Here is a 17,956-nt window from a genome sequence, read left to right as displayed (position 1 = left end):
TAATATTTGTTGTAAATTTCATTTTATCTTGTTCATAATAAGTACTTCGACATCTATGCTTAATAATAAAATATTAAATTAATATAATAAATTTAAAGTGAACTATTAAATAAAAAAATTAGTCTACGAAGATGTGAGGAGAAAGTAAGAATCTCAAACTATGAGCTCTTCTGATATCGTTGAAACCTCCTATAACATTCAAGTAATAAAAATAATATTTTGACAAATATTTGGTTGAAAAAATTATTAAGTAGAATAATTTTTTCCTTTTTTTATGAAAGTTAAAAAAATAAAATAATAAAGTTTTAATTTTTTTTATCAAAAATAATTATTTATCAATAAAAACTTTATCAAAATATATTTTTCTCCTAAGTCTTAATTGAACAAAGAAATGTGTCCTACATGTTACATCATAGCCACGTGTACTTTATTTTGTGAAATAAAAATTTGGCCTATATCTCTTTCATTATATTTGTCCAAATTAATTATATATATAGTCAACTATATATTAATTAATCCATCATCACAAACCAAAGCAATTAGTTGAGAAATTGGAGAGAGGTGAGGATGATGGGTTCAGGAAGGTCATGGGAAAGGGAGCAGGAAGAAGAAAGCTCCGGTTGCTTCAGACGTCGTTTTTTAGGGCTCAAGAGAAACCAAGTCATAGATTGCAGTCTCAGCCGCAGCGAGATCGAAGATTCAGATTTTTCGGAGGAGCTGTTTGAGATCAATCTGAAGGAGCCTTTGGTTTTGGATACCATAAGAGAAGACTGCGAGAGCACTGTGTTTTCTCTTGATATCCACAACTGCAATGATAACGATGATGAATACGACGATGATGAAGACGACGATGATGTTGTTTATGTAGCAGTAAGCAACAACGATGAACATTCGAGTCCAAGCATGGAAGCTCTTTCATGGGCCTTGAAGCACGCCGTGACACCCTCTGCCACCGTCGTTCGTCTTCTACACGTTTTCCCTCAAGTCAAGCTCATTCCAAGTCCATGTAATTAAGTCTCTACCTCCTCTTTTTTCCATGCTACGTGTTCATATAGTCAAATAAGTCCCTTTCCCCGTATAACAAGGGTTTACGCGTGAATTCCAAGAGTTGTTATGATTTGTTGCTTTGTAACTTTATAACCAGATATCTTGTTTAACAACAGTAGGAAAAATTCCAAGGAGTCAAGTTAATGAAGAGTATACTAACATGCACTTGGCACAAGAGAGAGCCAAGAGGAAATTGCTCCTTCAAAAGTTCATTGACCTCTGCGTTCATTCTAAGGTAAATAAATGAATCCTTTGCTTGGAAAAACGTAACACAAAACATGGTTTCTTACACTTTGATGATGCTGTTATGTACTACACAGGTTAAGGTGGAGATGATGCTGATTGAGGGAGACGATGTTGCTAAAGCTATCATGGACCATGTTCGAAATCTTAACATAAGAAGACTGGTTGTCGGAATTTCTGGATCTAATTTAAGGTACCGTGTCTAATTAACTAAATTCATATGAATTAACAGCATTTTGTGATTGTTTGATTATTTGGATTGGTAGAAAATGTGTATCTGGAAGGAATAGTGGCATAGCGGGCAAGGTACTAAATTACGCACAGGAAAGTTGTGATGTAAAAATCATATGCGAAGGAATAGAAGTGATAGACCAGATGAGTGAGTGCACCTCACCACGCTCCTCCACCGACAATGGAACTTCAATAAATGAATTCCGTGAATTTTTCCCACTTAAGCTTTTTATGTTGAGTTGGATATGGTTATTTAAGTAGTTAGGAATGATCTTGCTTCCGTCGATATATCAATATATGAATATAAAATTTGTGTAGTTAACAATATATAATCATATACACGCATGAGGAATGATAGATGTGCATGCAAAAATTTTGCTATACATATATACTCAGAGTAGTTCATGGATGTTGGATTGTTTTATTTACTTGAAGTTGATGTATGAAGTACTTCCGTTGGATTTTTATGTTTTAATGTTTTCTTTTTTGAGAACAAAGGGCAAAGCCCCAATTAACATAAACTAAGAATATAGCGGAAGAGCTATTGGTATAATCTCCACAACGTATTTAACAAAGCATATCATGATTTACGAGTACAGCTAAGAATTTAAGAATTAGAAGTATGAGTCTTAATATGATAACAAAAATGAATAAATTATAATGAGGACTTATATATCTTTTATCTTCTATATACGTTTTAAGTTTTTTTTTTATTAATATATAGTCTTTTTGGTTAATTCACTTTCTAGCCATTGTGAATTCTATAATTTTGGTTCCACTATAGTCCACGTTAATTGTAAATATTAAAATAGGTAAAAAAACATCTGAAACTCCCCAATATTAGGCTTTTGTTGTTTAACGTCATATCTGAATTTCGTCCAAAAATTTGATCCTTACCAATATCTGAAACTCCCCAATGTCATGTATAAGATACTTTCATGGGAAATAAAGAGAAGAGAACACATAATAGCCAATAGCTTAAATTTGACTAAGGAAAAAAAAAATCTTTCTTATTTGAACCAAAAAACAATGACACCTTTTAAAAAAAAGGAAAAATAACTACAAAGATTTTTTTAAAAGAAGAAATGATTTTTTCACTTATTTTTTCTGTCAATAAAAAACTAAAGTAATGAAAAAGAAAAGAAAGTGATCTTTATCACAAGAAAAAAAATATAAGTACGGAAATGAATTTTGAAATATAAATAGGTTGGGCCTTGGGTAGCCCAAATATGGAAGAAAATTGGGCCTGGTCTTCTTCCCTGAATTTTGAAAAGAGAAATAATAAATAAAAATAAAGGTATTGTGGTGTGGAAGCTAAAGAAAAGAGGAGGAGAAAAATAGGGGAGGATCCACAGAAGAAGTGTCTGGAATCCGATCCGAGGTGGTTTGGTTTTGCTGTTTGTGCCCTCACTCCTCACCCCTCCCCTCCTGCAATTACCCAAGCGATCTCTCTCTCTTTCACTCTCTTTCTCTATCTCCATCACTATTTCAGAACCATTGCCATCATGAAGCGCCTAAACGACGACGTCACGAACCCCTCAACGGTGAAGCCAACGTTCCTAACCAAAGCCCAACGCGAGCAATTGGCCCTCCAACGTCGCCAGGAAGAAGTCGCGGAGCAGAAGCGCCGCCAGGAGCAGCTCCTTTCCCACAACCACTCCTCCGATCCCAAACCCTCCTCCGACCGCGATAGAGACAGAGACAGAGAAAGGGACAGAGACCGCGACAACAGGGAGCGCGACCGCGACAGAGACAGGGACAGAGACCGCGATAGGGCACGTGACCGGGACCGGGACCGCGAACCCGAACGCCGCAACAGAGATAGGGAGCGCGAAGAGGATAACCGGGCCCGTGAGCGAGCTCGGTCGGAGAAACTCGCGGAGCGCGAGAGGGCACGTGACCGGGACCGCGAGGCCGAACGCCGCAACAGAGAGAGGGAGCGTGAAGAGGAGACCCGGGCACGCGAGCGAGCTCGCTTGGAGAAACTCGCGGAGCGCGAGCGCGAGAAGGAACTTGAGTCCATCAAGGAGCAGTACCTGGGCTCAAAGAAGCCCAAGAAGCGCGTGATCAAGCCCAGCGAGAAGTTCCGGTTCTCCTTCGACTGGGAGAACACGGAGGACACCTCGCGCGACATGAACTCTCTTTACCAGAACCCCCACGAGGCTCAGCTCCTCTTCGGGCGCGGCTTCCGCGCCGGAATGGATCGCCGTGAGCAGAAGAAGCTCGCCGCCAAGAACGAGAAGGAGATGCGCGAGCAAATCCGCAAGAAGGACGGCCTCGAGGAGAAGCCCGAGGAGGCTGACGCCCAGCGCCGCAAGGAGGCCGCCGCCGATCTCTACGACACCTTCGACATGCGCGTGGACCGCCACTGGAGCGAGAAGAAGCTCGAAGAGATGACTGAGAGGGATTGGCGCATCTTCAGAGAGGACTACAACATCTCCTATAAGGGTTCGAAGATTCCTCGCCCCATGAGGAGCTGGATCGAGAGCAAGTTGAGCCAGGAGCTCTTGAAAGCTGTGGAGAAGGCTGGCTATAAAACCCCTTCTCCTATTCAGATGGCAGCCATTCCCCTTGGCTTGCAGCAGCGTGATGTCATTGGCATTGCTGAGACTGGTTCCGGAAAAACCGCGGCGTTTGTGCTTCCCATGTTGAGCTACATCACCAGGCTTCCTCCCATGAGTGAGGACAACGAGGCTGAGGGTCCCTATGCTGTTGTCATGGCCCCCACTCGCGAGCTCGCGCAGCAGATTGAGGATGAGACTGTGAAGTTTGCGCAGTATTTGGGCATCAAGGTGGTGTCCATTGTTGGTGGACAGTCCATTGAGGAGCAAGGGTTTAAGATCAGACAGGGCTGTGAGATTGTCATTGCCACTCCTGGACGTTTGATTGATTGCTTGGAGCGGCGCTATGCTGTTCTCAATCAGTGCAATTATGTTGTTCTTGATGAGGCCGATCGCATGATTGACATGGGGTTTGAGCCCCAGGTGATGGGTGTGCTTGATGCCATGCCTTCCAGCAATCTCAAACCGGAGAATGAAGATGAGGAGCTTGATGAGAAGAAGATTTACCGGACCACTTATATGTTCAGCGCCACCATGCCCCCTGCTGTGGAGAGGCTTGCTAGGAAGTATTTGAGGAACCCTGTTGTGGTCACCATCGGCACTGCTGGAAAGGCAACCGACTTGATCAGCCAGCATGTGATCATGATGAAGGAGTCTGAGAAATTTTACAAGCTTCAGAGATTGCTTGACGAGCTTAACGACAAGACTGCGATCGTGTTTGTCAACACCAAGAAGAATGCGGATATGGTTGCCAAGAATTTGGATAAGGAAGGGTATCGCGTGACCACTTTGCATGGAGGGAAGTCGCAGGAGCAGAGAGAGATTAGTCTTGAAGGGTTTAGGACCAAGAGATACAATGTTCTTGTTGCCACTGATGTTGCCGGACGTGGGATTGACATACCTGATGTCGCTCATGTTATCAACTATGATATGCCTGGGAATATTGAAACATACACTCACCGTATTGGGCGTACTGGTCGTGCAGGAAAGACGGGTGTGGCTACGACATTCTTGACTCTTCAGGACAGTGATGTATTTTATGACCTCAAGCAGATGCTCGTTCAAAGTAACAGTCCTGTTCCACCTGAATTGGCAAGGCACGAAGCTTCGAAATTCAAGCCAGGATCGATTCCTGACAGACCACCTAGACGAAATGACACTGTTTTTGCGCATTAGAGAATTTTTTTTTTGAGGTAGCCATTTCTTTAGAAGACATCAACATTGCAGGTAATGTGAAATTTTCTGGTTGGGGTAATGAACATTTTGCAGTGAGATATTAGCAGCATTATCTGCTTATTATGGTTATATGATCCTGTATAAAATTTGTTTACAGCAGTCCTTCTATTCTGGTATCGCTGTCCTTGCTTGTATTCTGTTTAGCTAGAGCTACTACTATTCTGCTTATAAATTATTTCTAACAGGATTGATAGTTTTTAGATAAGGATATTTAATTAAATTTGTCATCTGACTTGATATTTGCTTTCTTATGCTACAGTGGTTGCATTTTCTGATTGTGTTTCTTGATTTATCCAGGCCGTCAGTTGTTTGAATAATGTTTTTGTTTTTCCTTAAGACTTAAAACAGTTTCTGCACATTTGTTCAGCTGATGTCAAAGTGAAGATTGAATGGATACTAACATTTGTCAACTGTTGCTACAGTTTGGGTTAGTTTCAGTTCTATTGTTGGTGCCATTATCTCAGCTTATGCATGACTGCTGCAGTCTTGTTCCAGCGCACCTCGTAGAGTAACTCATCCGAAATTTTTTAACTCATTAACATGTAAAATGTTTTACAATACCAGTATACTTTAGCTATCAGCAACTTTTTGTCTCGGTCAGTTAGGCATGTACACAGACATTTCTTAGGTTATATAGTCTGTCTTGAATATAAAGCTGGTGAGAAAATGGTGGAAGCAAGTTGTATGAAGTTTAATGCAATATGTCTATATTTGATACTTTATCATATTAAATTTAACATGTAAAATGATATACAAATGTCAGTCCATTTTAGCTATCAGCACGTTTTGTCTCAGTCTGATAGGCATTACACTGGCATTTCTTAAGGTACACACGGTCTGTCTTCATTATAAATCTGATGAGTAAATGGTAGAAGTTGTATGAAGTTTCGTGCAATATGTCTAAATTGGATATTTTATCATATTAAATTGATATTAGGAATTGGAATACCTGGATTGGATGATCACAAATGTTATCATAGAATCATATATATAAAAATCCTTGATAGTAATTCTATGTTTGGAAACCCGATAGTGCTAAGGTGTCAAGAATGAGTTGACATTTTTTTCGTCCCTTTTTCAGCGCCTTAGGCATACCTTTCGACGATGGTATATGATTATACAGAACTAGTGCAAGACTTTATCAGTTATCAAATGATAATGATAATTAGCTTAGCTTTCATATATATAGATCATTGAAGTGGTATAAAGTGCTTATTTAGCTTTGTCATGTGCAGTTGCATAACTCAGGTTAATACTTAATTCTAGTTATCCTTGTTTGCATATTTGAAGCAGTTTACTGTTTTTTCTTCCTTTTTTCTTTGTCATTCGTCTTTAGCAATGGTCTAAAGGAAAATTGTTACCGCCCATGGAATTGTAATTTCTTTTGCAGATAGAAATTTTCAAAAACAGTACTAGTTCAGTATTTTCATGAAAATTAATGTTTTGATTTTTAAAAGCATTGTATCTTGATTTATTTTAAATTTAAACATGTACCATCCTAGTATTTATGTCAACCACTTAGCCAGCAGGAGATTGACACCTAAAGCCTCATTGGTAGTAAAGAGGGTTGGGTTTTGGAAGGTTCCAAGATGATGACAGGGTTGAAACAAAATGTAAAACCAGAGATTTGAGGGAGAAGGGGTTTATGTTGGGATTAAATTTAGAAATAGGGTTCCTTGCCCAGTAACACACACCTCAATGCTTCTGATGTTGGTGAAGATTCTTTAGTTTATGTCATCCTTTGGTATGGTTTTATGGGGTCCCATTTGAGATAACTGAGTGCTGTATGTATCATGTGATTCTTTTAATTGTTTTATAATTATTACTGAAAATTAATAAATAAATTTTTAAATTATTAATTTTTTTTAAATAAATTTTTTATTTAAAATTTTTTGACTTGTTTTAACATAAGATGCTTATATTTTAAAAATTATATCAATAATACTTTTATATTATATTAAAATATAATTTATTGACCTTCACTCAGTTAAATTATTCATATATATATATATATATGTATATATATAAAGAGATTTTTTGTATTTATATTTTAAAATATTAATTTTATTTTTTAAAATATAATTATTTATTAAATTTTTAAAAATTGATTGTTATTTTTATAAATTTTTTATAAAATTATTTATTTTTGTTGTTTTATTTATCAAAATGTTATTTTTTCTGATATAATTTTTTTTAACTTTATAAATATAATTTTATTTTATATATTAACTTAATAATATTATATTATCATCATTTATTAATTTATTAATATAACAACACGTATATATTAAAAAATGCATAATAACAGCACCGGATATAAATAAATAAAATGTCCCTATTGAATTAAACTATTTCACTTTTTATTTGAAATATTGAAATCATTTCACGCCTTAACAAAAAAGTCTTTTGAAATTATTTCAAATAAAAGCTTTAAAATATAGAAATCGTTTATTTATTTTACGTTTGAACAACTAAAAACGATAATTAATTCTTACACAATTTTTAGTATATGTTGAGTTACTTCTCAAGCTCAAGTTTTATGCAGTTCAAATTAGAAAGATCTTATTTTATAACTGAAGTAACTAATATTTCATTACATGCTATACAAAAGTTATATGCAGTGAAAATTATAAAAACGAAAAGAAATCTAATGTAACAATTGTTTAAAGAAAAAATAATTATTTATACAGTAACTAATATTTCATGATGTTAATAAAAATTATACACAATGAAAATTATAAAATAACAAATCAAATGAAACAATTGTTTAAAGTAAAAAAAAATGATTTATACTCATTAGATCAACTCATTCACATAAGACTTGCGAAGATAGAAACAAATTATGCACTTTTATAGAATAAGTATAAATACTAAAAAGTTTAAGAATTTAATTATTTTTGAAAAATTTATAATTATTATATTATAATATATTTTTATCTAAAAAATACAATATTAACTACTAATTACTTATTTGTTAATTTGACGAGAGAGACCTAATTAACTACTAATAATTATTTGTTAGTAAGTTAGTTTATTAAAACATACATTAACGTAATTTTTCTTTTGAGATACTTTACCAAATACTTTTAAATATTAAATTAGTTCATAATCATAAATTAGTTAAATAATCTAGTGTCTACTAATATTTAGAAATTATAAAATTAATAACAAAAATTGAAAAAGAGTGTAAGAGAAGTTATAGGTTCAATTCGCCTATTACTTATCTTATTAATTTTATAAAATTATGTTCAGAATACCTATTGATGTAATAACCTAACTTGTGAATTTAAAACTTGTAAACTTGATCATAACAACCATTAATTGATATATCAATTATAGGTTAATTTATAGTTTGTTTTGTGAAATACATTTTTATTATTTGCAGTATAATGTACAGAAATAACATGTTTTTAAAACATTAAAATTTTAAGATAAATCTTATTTATATATCATAGAATGAATATTAAAAAAGTGATTTTAAATTTGGAGAAAAGGAAGTAAAAAAAATACTACATAAAAACTAAACAAAAACTAAATTAAAGTTAAATCTAAAAACTAAATTTATCTATAACTATATATAAAGGGGATTCCCTCTTTTGTGTCCACATTTCATAATTCCAATTTTACCCTTTACAATTTAATTATTTATTAAATTTTTAAAAATTAACGGTTAATTTTACAAGTTTTTATAAAACTATTTATTTATCTCCTTTTTCTTTTTTCTCATACTATTCATCAACAATTATTTTTTTCATATTTTCTCCATACATTTCACTTTAATTTTTATAAATATACTTTTATTTTGTTCATTAACTTAATAACATTACAATATCATCAATTATAAATATAATTCGAAAAATGTGTACACGCAGGCGCGATAGCGCCTGTGTTTACACTAGTATATCATAATAATTTTTAACCTAAAACATTTTTAAGAAAAAGTATTGAAAGAGTGGTTTTAAGAAAAAAGTATTGAAAGATTTATTTCAATTTTATGATTCAACAAATATCATTATCTTGAATTAAAAATAAATAAATATAGTTAAATTTTTTTATTTATAAACTTTGAAATATTAAAGTTTGAGATAAAGAGAAATTTAAATTTTATATTCAAATTTGGAGACTAAGATTATTTTTAATCTAAATCAAAATGATCTAAAAGTAATTTTTAAAAGTTACAGACAACTAATAAAAAAAATGTAATGTAATAAAATAGTTAATCAGCTTACTAAATACTAAATTATTACTTTAATTAAAATCTTGTTTTGTTTTATTGGCCCATGTAAAGTAACGGCTATTTTACTATTTTATATGGCTGTAGAGAAAACAAGTTGTTGTTACTTTGAAAATGTCGTTTCTAAGGAAAGGTAAGGAAAGGGTGAGATGGCATAGGTATCCACCCTCAATCTCATAACCACGAGATTCTGTTGAATTCTCTTTTGCCTTTTTTCTGAATTATCTGTTCTTTGACGACCACTTTCAGTATGCAACTAAGGTAAAGAAAAAAGAGATAGTATTTTGCTGCATAGGATTTCTTTGTTTAGCATATATTAAGAGAATGAAGTGGAAGAAAAACAAAAAAAATGAGATGTTGGTACATAGCATAGCAATGAGATAACATAGTAGTTTTGATGATTGCAAGGTCAAAGAAATAGCATCTGTATAAAATGGGAAAGCAAGAAAAACACAGGAAAAGGGGAAAGGGAGAGAGTGTCTGTTATTAACTTCTCAACCCACCATTCCGCGTCTCCCTCCTTTTCTAATTTTGATATTCAAATTTTCCATTCATTTCTGACCCTTCAATTCGTTTGTGTCTTTTTAGGGTTTGTCTCTCGGATCACCCGCTCTTAAAATTCTCATCTTTTTTTCCATTTACATTTTTTTTCTTGCCATGCTGACGGGTGATGGCCCAGACTTTCTGCACTTATTTTCATTTTTACAAACCGTCAGCAATGAGCATGTCACGAAAAGATTGAATTGGATTGGATTGTGAATTCTGAGTTGTCTTTTTCTTTTTTCCCTGGCAGAATCAATATTGTTTATACATGTTTCTGTCAGATTGTTGGGTTGATTTTCCCGCTGGTCATGCGTTTGATCAATTCGGTTCTGGGGTTTTCCAATCCAATTTGTTGCTTTTGGTGCTTGATTATGAATAACCTTCTCCTTCTGCATGCACTGCATTTCCCTTTTGAAAGGATTTTCTGGGTCGCGGTCTGCTGAAAGAAAAAAGTTGACTTTTTTGCCCAAAGATTGTTGGTATAAGAACAAAATGAAACTCGTGGTTCGTGTGATTGAGGCAAAAAACTTGGCATTGACGGATGCCAATGGGTTGAATGATCTGTACGTGCGGTTACAGTTGGGGAAACAGAAGTTCAAGACCAAAGTGGTGAAAAGTTTGAACCCAATGTGGGATGAACAATTTACATTTTGGGTCGACGACCTTAAAGATTCGCTTATTGTCTCTGTGATGGATGAGGACAAGTTCTTTAATTATGACTACGTGGGACGGCTTAAGGTGCCTATCTCACTTGTTTTTGAAGAGGAAATTAAATCCCTTGGCACTGCTTGGTATTCATTGAAATCCAAAAACAAGAAGTGCAAGAACAAGCCATTTGGTATATTGTACTGTTCAACTGAACTCCCCTCAACCTTATCCAATTGTTTAGGGCATTTTTTTTACATCCCCCACCCTTCTCAGTTTGCTTGGTTGTTTGTTTTATTATGTGAAATTCATGATTTCCTGCTGTTGTTATATTGCTTTCATGCTAATGTAGACGACTGATCTCGGAATGTAAATGGCATTTTGTCGAGTTTCAAGGGTCATCTGCATCAAAGTCCTTTTGGAAAATATTGTGCTCGTACGAGGATCATGCTATTGAACTTAAATTGTGACAATTGCTTTCATTTTCTGGACAGGTGAGATTCATTTGAGTATATTCATTTCCCAAAATGGATCTGGGGAGTCTAATGACATCGGTGATCAGTTGGTACCTCCAAGAAAATGTCCTGATGCAATGACCAATTCTCCTTCATTGTCTTCTGCCAGCTTTTCAAACTTGTCTTCTCCTGTAAGGGAAGAAACCGCATCTTCCAGTTCTAAGGAGGACAAAACTTGTCTGCATCAAAAATCGTTTGCTGGCCGAATTGCTCAAATTTTTAACAAAGGCACTGATGTGGCTTCAATGTCACCCAGCAGAAGTATTGACTCAGACCAATCCGAAATAGGCAAAGTTGAAGTTGGTGGTGAAATCAAGATTGAAGAGGATCAACCCCCAGTTGAGACTTTCGAAGAAATTATGAAAAAAATACAGTCTGCAGATCAAGGAAGTGAAATTCCTACCAATTTATCAGGAGGAGTTCTTATTGATCAATTATACATAGTTGCACCAGGAGACTTGAATACATTACTATTTTCACCTGATTCTACTTTTCCCAAGACACTGGCAGAGATACAGGGTACTACAGAACTGCAAGTTGGTCCTTGGAAGATTGAGAATTGTGGGGAGACCCCAAAAAGATCGCTTTCTTACCTAAAGGCACCCACTAAATTAATCAAGGCTGTGAAAGGCTACGAGGACCAGACATATTTAAAGGCTGATGGGAAGAACTTTGCCGTTTTCTGCATTGTCAGCACTCCAGATGTTATGTACGGAAGCACCTTTAAGGTAGAATTACTTTATGTAATCACAACTGGACCGGAGTTGCCATCAGGGGAACAGTGTTCACGTCTGGTGATATCTTGGCGAATGAACTTTGTACAGAGCACCATGATGAAAGGAATGATAGAAAGCGGAGCTCGGCAAGGTATGAGGGAAAGCTTTGATCAGTATGCTATTTTGTTATGTCAGACTGTAAAGGCTGTTGTCTCAAAGGACCTTGGTTCTAGTAAGGAACAGGCTTTGGCAACATTACGACCAGAACCTCAGTCAGACTGGAGGCTGGCACTGCAGTATTTAGCTAACTTCCAAGTCTTCTTAGTATTCTTAATGGTCATGTCCGTGTTTGCGCATATGTGGCTGGCATCTCCTAGGCTAATTCATGGGCTTGAATTTGTTTGGCTTGACCTACCAGATTCTATTGGGGAATTTGTTGTATGTGTTATCTTGGTTCTTCAAGGTGAAAAAGTAATCGGTCTAATCTCACGCTTCGTGCAAGCCAGAGCACGAAAGGGTAATCCCTTTATTTCCTTCACTTTTTTAATGATCCTTTAACTTGAGAATTTGCTTGATTTTAAACACCCATCAGATTGGGTGTATATATGCGCAAATGAATTTTTTTTTTTTTTTTATGTTGGTCAAAGAATAGTGCCTTAAGATAGAAAAACAAAATTCCAAGGTGGGAAACAACATGTGGTCCTAAGAAAAACAGGGAAAGAATGGCAAGCCGAATTGCAGCAAAGAGTAATATATACTTAGCTCAGAAGAAATTTCTACCTCCTACGCGGCATTTTGGGAAAACCATAAACTGAAATGTGTTAGGGAACTTTTACTCCAATAATAGATGCAAAACAGTAGATTACTGGTTAAAATAGCCAAATTAATACTCTGTCCACAATCAAATAAATAATTGATACGTACAGAATTGAAAGCCTTGTACTTATTATTGAAAATGAGCTTTCTTGCCAGAAAGAGTCAAACCTAAAGGTGAAGAATGTATTTCATGTTTTGCTCAGACACTGCTCTGGATTTTCTTAAGAGTGTTTGTTTTATAAAGTTCCGAGTTATATAAAGTATTATTAATCAAAATAGTAGGACTAAGGTAGACATCCTAGACATCTCTGTGCACTCAACGTCTCTGACAATGTTAGTTATTGCATCTAATGATGAATAATTCGAATCAATACCAAGGCTAAACAAAGCAATGATTTTGAATTTTATGAGATGAAAAACATATATTTCTTTTTACAAGCATCAAAATTGAAACACTCATTTTATAGATATTAATAATTAAACACATATTTCAGCCTCTCTTTTTTATCGTTGAACTTGTATCTTTTTTATTTGTATGGAGGAAACAGTATGAGCTTGACAAATGCTAATGTAGTATGGACCTGGAAATTTCATTCGTTGAACTTTTTGCTTTTTCTGACACCTGACATGCTTATTCTTTTCACGGGGTGGCCAGGGATTTATTCTCCCTTCTTTCTTGATTATTAGCCCTTGTTTACTTTCTTTGGTGGTTATATGCCTTTCCTGATATAGTTTTTATGGGGTACTACAATATTAGGTAGTGATCATGGCATTAAAGCAAATGGAGAAGGATGGATGCTAACTGTGGCCATAATAGAAGGAAGCAATTTAGCTACTGCTGAATCCAAGGCATTTTGTGATCCATATGTGGTGTTTACTTGCAACGGAAAAACAAGAACCAGCTCAATCAAGTTCAAGAAATCTAGTCCTTTATGGAATGGTGAATATATTGACATCTGATAGTTTATCATTAATGTGCACCTCCAGTGATCTAACATAAGAGTCTAATTTTCGTCTACATGTGGTTTAGGTTATTATATGATTAAGTATTCTTTGTTAAAATAATTGTCTGTCTTTGCAGAAATATTTGAATTTGATGCAATGGATGATCCTCCTTCCGTGCTGGATGTGGATGTTTATGATTTTGATGGACCTTTTGATGAAGTTACATCTCTAGGACATGTTGAAATCAATTTTCTTAAAACAAACATCTCAGATCTTGCTGATATATGGGTTTCCCTTGAAGGAAAGTTGGCTCAGGCAAGTCAGTCTAAATTGCACTTAAGAATTTTCTTGAACAACACTAGACGCGGGGATGTTGTAAAACACTATATAAGTAAAATGGAGAAAGAGGTGGGGAAGAAGGTAAGGATCCTTCTATGTTGTCAGGCGTTTGTTTTTCTTATTAATTATTTTGCACTTCTGTTTTATCACCCTTTTCTACCCTTTTTTTCTTTTCCTATTTACAAAATTGTAGATTAATTTGCGGTCTCCTCAAACAAATTCAGCCTTTCAGAAACTCTTTGGGCTTCCACCTGAGGAATTTCTCATCAATGACTTCACCTGTCATTTGAAAAGAAAAATGCCCCTACAGGTGTGGTTGGTTTGTAATGTGGTGTTGAAAGACATTGTAAATTCTATTTTTATTTTAATGGACTCGTGTTTTCTTTCGTATTATCTCACTATGTTGTTGTCAATTGTTTGTTTTCTTCAGGGTCGACTGTTTGTTTCAGCAAGAATAATTGGTTTCCATGCAAATTTGTTTGGACACAAGACAAAATTCTTCTTGCTCTGGGAGGACATTGAAGACATTCAGGTTATTCCTCCTACATTTTCATCGATGGGAAGTCCAATAATTGTCGTAACTCTTTGGCCAGGAAGAGGTGTGGATGCAAAGCATGGTGCAAAAACACAAGATGAAGATGGCAGACTGAAGTTCCGGTTCCAATCCTTTGTGTCTTTCAATGTTGCAAACAGGTAGACTGGGGATATTTTATTTTATTGTACAAGCTTGCATCTTCTATATGCTTATCTGCAACACCACTGCAACTACTATAATTTTGTTTTACCAACCCTGCTTACTTTTAGGTCTACAACGACACCAGTATCACTTTGAGTTTTGACCTTGATTTAAGGCATATAAGAAATAGTATATCATATGATAAAATGAATTTAGTGCTCATGACAATTAGTATTTAGGAAGCTAGGCTGAATGAATGTTATCATAGGAAATAGTGTCTACTAAGTCTGTTAAGAGCCTGTATGTATGAATGCCACATGAATATATGTATATAAACTCTAGAATAAGAAAGCATTTTTATTCTGAATTTCCTCTTAAAACATTTGGTTCCGTTTGTCTCCTCACCCCCTTTAAATTCAACAATTTTGATCGTGAATTTATGTTAGACATTAAAAATATCAATATCAACAATTCACAGTTGCAATTCTTTTGATCAATTCCTATCCTGATGCTCTGAAAAACCCCCTTAACTTCTATTGTTTTTCATTTGTTGTAAATTGCATTGCCCTACTTTAGTTGGTAACTAGATTGATTTTCTTAACAAAGTGTGGAACTAGAAAAGTAAAGTGCGGAAGTGATTTTCTTAAAGTGTCTGCATTTCTTTGATTAACCAGTCATACAATATCAAGTTGCTAATGGATGATGAAGGAAAAGTATGCTAATTTGTGTTTTTTGTTTGATGTTGATCAAGCTATGGTTCCGTAGTTATTTGTTGTATTAGATATCTGATAATATTATCTTCCAATTGTGTTTGATTATATTTTTGTAGACTAATGTAGTTGTTTTCCAACTAGCCACTGTTCCAACTACATTTTTTTGACCACCTGAAAAAAGGCCCATGTTTTAGGAGGCGTGGTCATCCAACTTGTCAATAGATGATTTCAAGAAATTAGCTGTGAAATTAATGGTGACAAACTATATTATAAAAGATATCCTATTTTAGAACTTTAAAAACTGTTCTGTGCTGGTATAGGACTATCATGGCTCTCTGGAAGGCCAGATCCTTGAGTCCTGAGCAGAAGGTTCAGTTAGTAGAAGAAGAATCTGAAACTAAAAGCCTTAGAAATGATGAGAATGGGTCATTCATCGGTCTTGGTGATGTCAGCATGTCCGAGGCTCATTCTGGTGCACTTTCTGTTCCTGTAATCTCTCTCTTCCCCTCAAAAAATTATTGGTTCATTATTCACTTTTTTGTACAACTTAACCAATGCTTGTGTTTCATTACAGTTTCTTATTTTTTAATTAATTTAGGCCAGTTTTCTGATGGAGCTATTTAGTGGGGGTGAGTTGGACCGAATGTTCATGGAAAAATCTGGCTGTGCTAATTATTCTTATACCCCTTGGGTATCTGAAAACAATGATGTATATGAGAGGGCAGTGTATTATAAGTTTGAGAAGCGTATTTCACGTTATAGAGTTGAAGTAACGAGCACTCAGCAGAAATCTACTTTGGAAGGAGGAAAGGGTTGGCTGTTGCAAGAGGTTATGAACTTCCATGGAGTTCCCCTTGGTGATTATTTCAATGTAAGCAAGCCAGATTTAGCTTCTTCAACTTTCTATGATGTTTTTGTCTTCTCACTGTTTTTGTCTTCTAACAATGCTCTACAGTTGCACATTCGCTATCAAATTGAGGAATTGACTCCAAAGGCATGTAAAGTACAGGTATTGTTTGGAACTGAATGGCTGAAAAGTACAAAACATCAGAAAAGGATTTCAAAGAACATCCTAAAAAATCTGCAAGAACGCATAAAGGTGACATTCAGTCTAGTTGAGAAGGAGTTTTTGGCTAAATAACGAATGAATCTTCACATGGAATTTAACCTCTTACAATTAGGAAAGGTAACTGATATTCTCACAGCACCATTACAATATAGATTCTTGTATATATGATTCTGGGCAATCCTTAACATTTCTTCCAAGAAAAAACAGTTCCTCCGCACATTCTATGATTTTCTTGGAATAATAATAACCTTGAATATCATTCAACAAAACTTCGGATTGCCCAGTGTTTCACCAATTAATAAAACCAAACTATCAGACTACACGCTCCTTTCAGAAAAAATATTTCTCCATTCTTCGGCTTGAACTAGGATATATGATGGCTTTAGAAAATGATGCTGATTTGCTACCAAAATTTGTTCTTCATACCAGACTACTGTTGGGAGATATTACTAACTGGTTTGTCGGAAATGGCTAATTAGACTCTGCGAAACATACTCAGATTGCATCAGCGGTTGCTACCAGTTCAAAATTTGGTTTGCTGTGAAATGTCACTATTTAGATGATAACTTGGCATCTATCATGTGTCATGGTTACTGTTGTTTGCTTCCAAAGTATAGGTGACAACAGTTCAAAATTTGGTTTGCTGTGAAATGTCACTATTTAGATGATAACTTGGCATCTATCATGTGTCATGGTTACTGTTGTTTGCTTCCAAAGTATAGGTGACAAAATAATTAGTCAGTGATTGTAAGAAATAGTTTGACTGCTATAATATTCTGGTGCTCGAGTATATATTTTTTTTCACTTTCCCTAGTAAACTGTTTTCAGAAACACAGTCGCAATTATGAATCACGCGCATCAGCTTAGAAAAAATGTGTTTTTCTTAACCATGCCTTGCAAATTTTGTTATAGAACACAGAGAATAAGTATGTACTTCTGTGTGGCGTAAATTTTCTTGCTCAGGACCAAGTAAAAGACTATGTAACAAAGACATAGCAATAAGCATCACAATCAGTCTCAACCTTGGCAACAGTAACTGCATATTCATGCAACTTTCTATTAGTCCTTTAATGAACAAAATCATTTACTGCATGCTTCATGAATTTTCTATTTGATTTATGTGCCTAAGATAATTTTAATTTTTTACTGTCTCGTCTCAAATTAAAAATAGGTGATATATGATAAAAATCTTATTTAAGTGTAAATATGAATGATGTATATGAAAATTGAGGAGATACTAAAAAAGTATTTCATGGTTGGAATAAGTAACTATCCACCTCAAGTGGTTCTCCCAAGTTGTGTTTCCATGTTCAGTGTCAACCTGCAAGATCCAATAGAATCATGGTGACAATTTGTGTATGTTTGGTGGGTGAATGTTTATAGAATTGATTTTGGTAATTAAAAGTAAGTTTGAAATAATTAAGGGT

General features: G+C 35.0%; 3 protein-coding genes across 13 annotated transcripts; all 3 read left to right on the top strand.

Annotated features, from left to right (window-relative positions):
* Nucleotides 1–530: 530 nt before the first annotated feature.
* On the top strand, nt 531–1,996 carry LOC114175946 (U-box domain-containing protein 35-like). The gene is made up of 4 exons (XM_028060803.1): nt 531–1,006; nt 1,164–1,282; nt 1,368–1,483; nt 1,557–1,996. Exons 1-4 carry the CDS (start codon nt 568–570, stop codon nt 1,780–1,782), a joined length of 900 nt encoding a protein of 299 aa, XP_027916604.1. The 5' UTR covers nt 531–567; the 3' UTR covers nt 1,783–1,996.
* A 692-nt stretch (nt 1,997–2,688) lies between these two features.
* Nucleotides 2,689–6,097, top strand: LOC114175945 (DEAD-box ATP-dependent RNA helicase 21). Of its 4 annotated transcripts, none has more exons than XM_028060801.1 (2): nt 2,689–5,309; nt 5,686–6,097. In XM_028060801.1, exon 1 carries the CDS (start codon nt 3,027–3,029, stop codon nt 5,256–5,258), a length of 2,232 nt encoding a protein of 743 aa, XP_027916602.1. In that variant the 5' UTR covers nt 2,689–3,026; the 3' UTR covers nt 5,259–5,309; nt 5,686–6,097. The 4 variants fall into 4 exon arrangements, with proteins under 4 accessions (XP_027916602.1, XP_027916600.1, XP_027916599.1 ...); XM_028060799.1 differs by having other exon boundaries at nt 5,656–6,097; XM_028060798.1 differs by having other exon boundaries at nt 5,616–6,097.
* A 3,577-nt stretch (nt 6,098–9,674) lies between these two features.
* LOC114178889 (C2 and GRAM domain-containing protein At1g03370-like) lies at nt 9,675–17,341 on the top strand. Of its 8 annotated transcripts, none has more exons than XM_028065027.1 (10): nt 9,675–9,813; nt 10,346–10,933; nt 11,235–12,488; nt 13,545–13,727; nt 13,869–14,152; nt 14,265–14,381; nt 14,502–14,764; nt 15,781–15,949; nt 16,059–16,331; nt 16,416–17,333. In XM_028065027.1, the coding sequence occupies exons 2-10, from the start codon at nt 10,489–10,491 to the stop codon at nt 16,599–16,601; spliced, it is 3,174 nt and encodes a 1,057-aa protein (XP_027920828.1). In that variant the 5' UTR covers nt 9,675–9,813; nt 10,346–10,488; the 3' UTR covers nt 16,602–17,333. The 8 variants fall into 8 exon arrangements, 7 of the variants coding, with proteins under 7 accessions (XP_027920828.1, XP_027920833.1, XP_027920832.1 ...); XR_003603392.1 differs by lacking the exon at nt 9,675–9,813 and having other exon boundaries at nt 9,841–10,933; nt 16,416–17,146; nt 17,252–17,341; XM_028065026.1 differs by lacking the exon at nt 9,675–9,813 and adding an exon at nt 9,841–10,141.
* The last annotated feature ends 615 nt before the right edge of the window (nt 17,342–17,956 follow it).

Source organism: Vigna unguiculata, chromosome 3 (assembly GCF_004118075.2).
Source record: "Vigna unguiculata cultivar IT97K-499-35 chromosome 3, ASM411807v1, whole genome shotgun sequence".
In the NCBI taxonomy this organism is placed as follows: Eukaryota; Viridiplantae; Streptophyta; class Magnoliopsida; order Fabales; family Fabaceae; genus Vigna; species Vigna unguiculata.
This window is presented reverse-complemented; position numbering and strand designations above follow the sequence as displayed.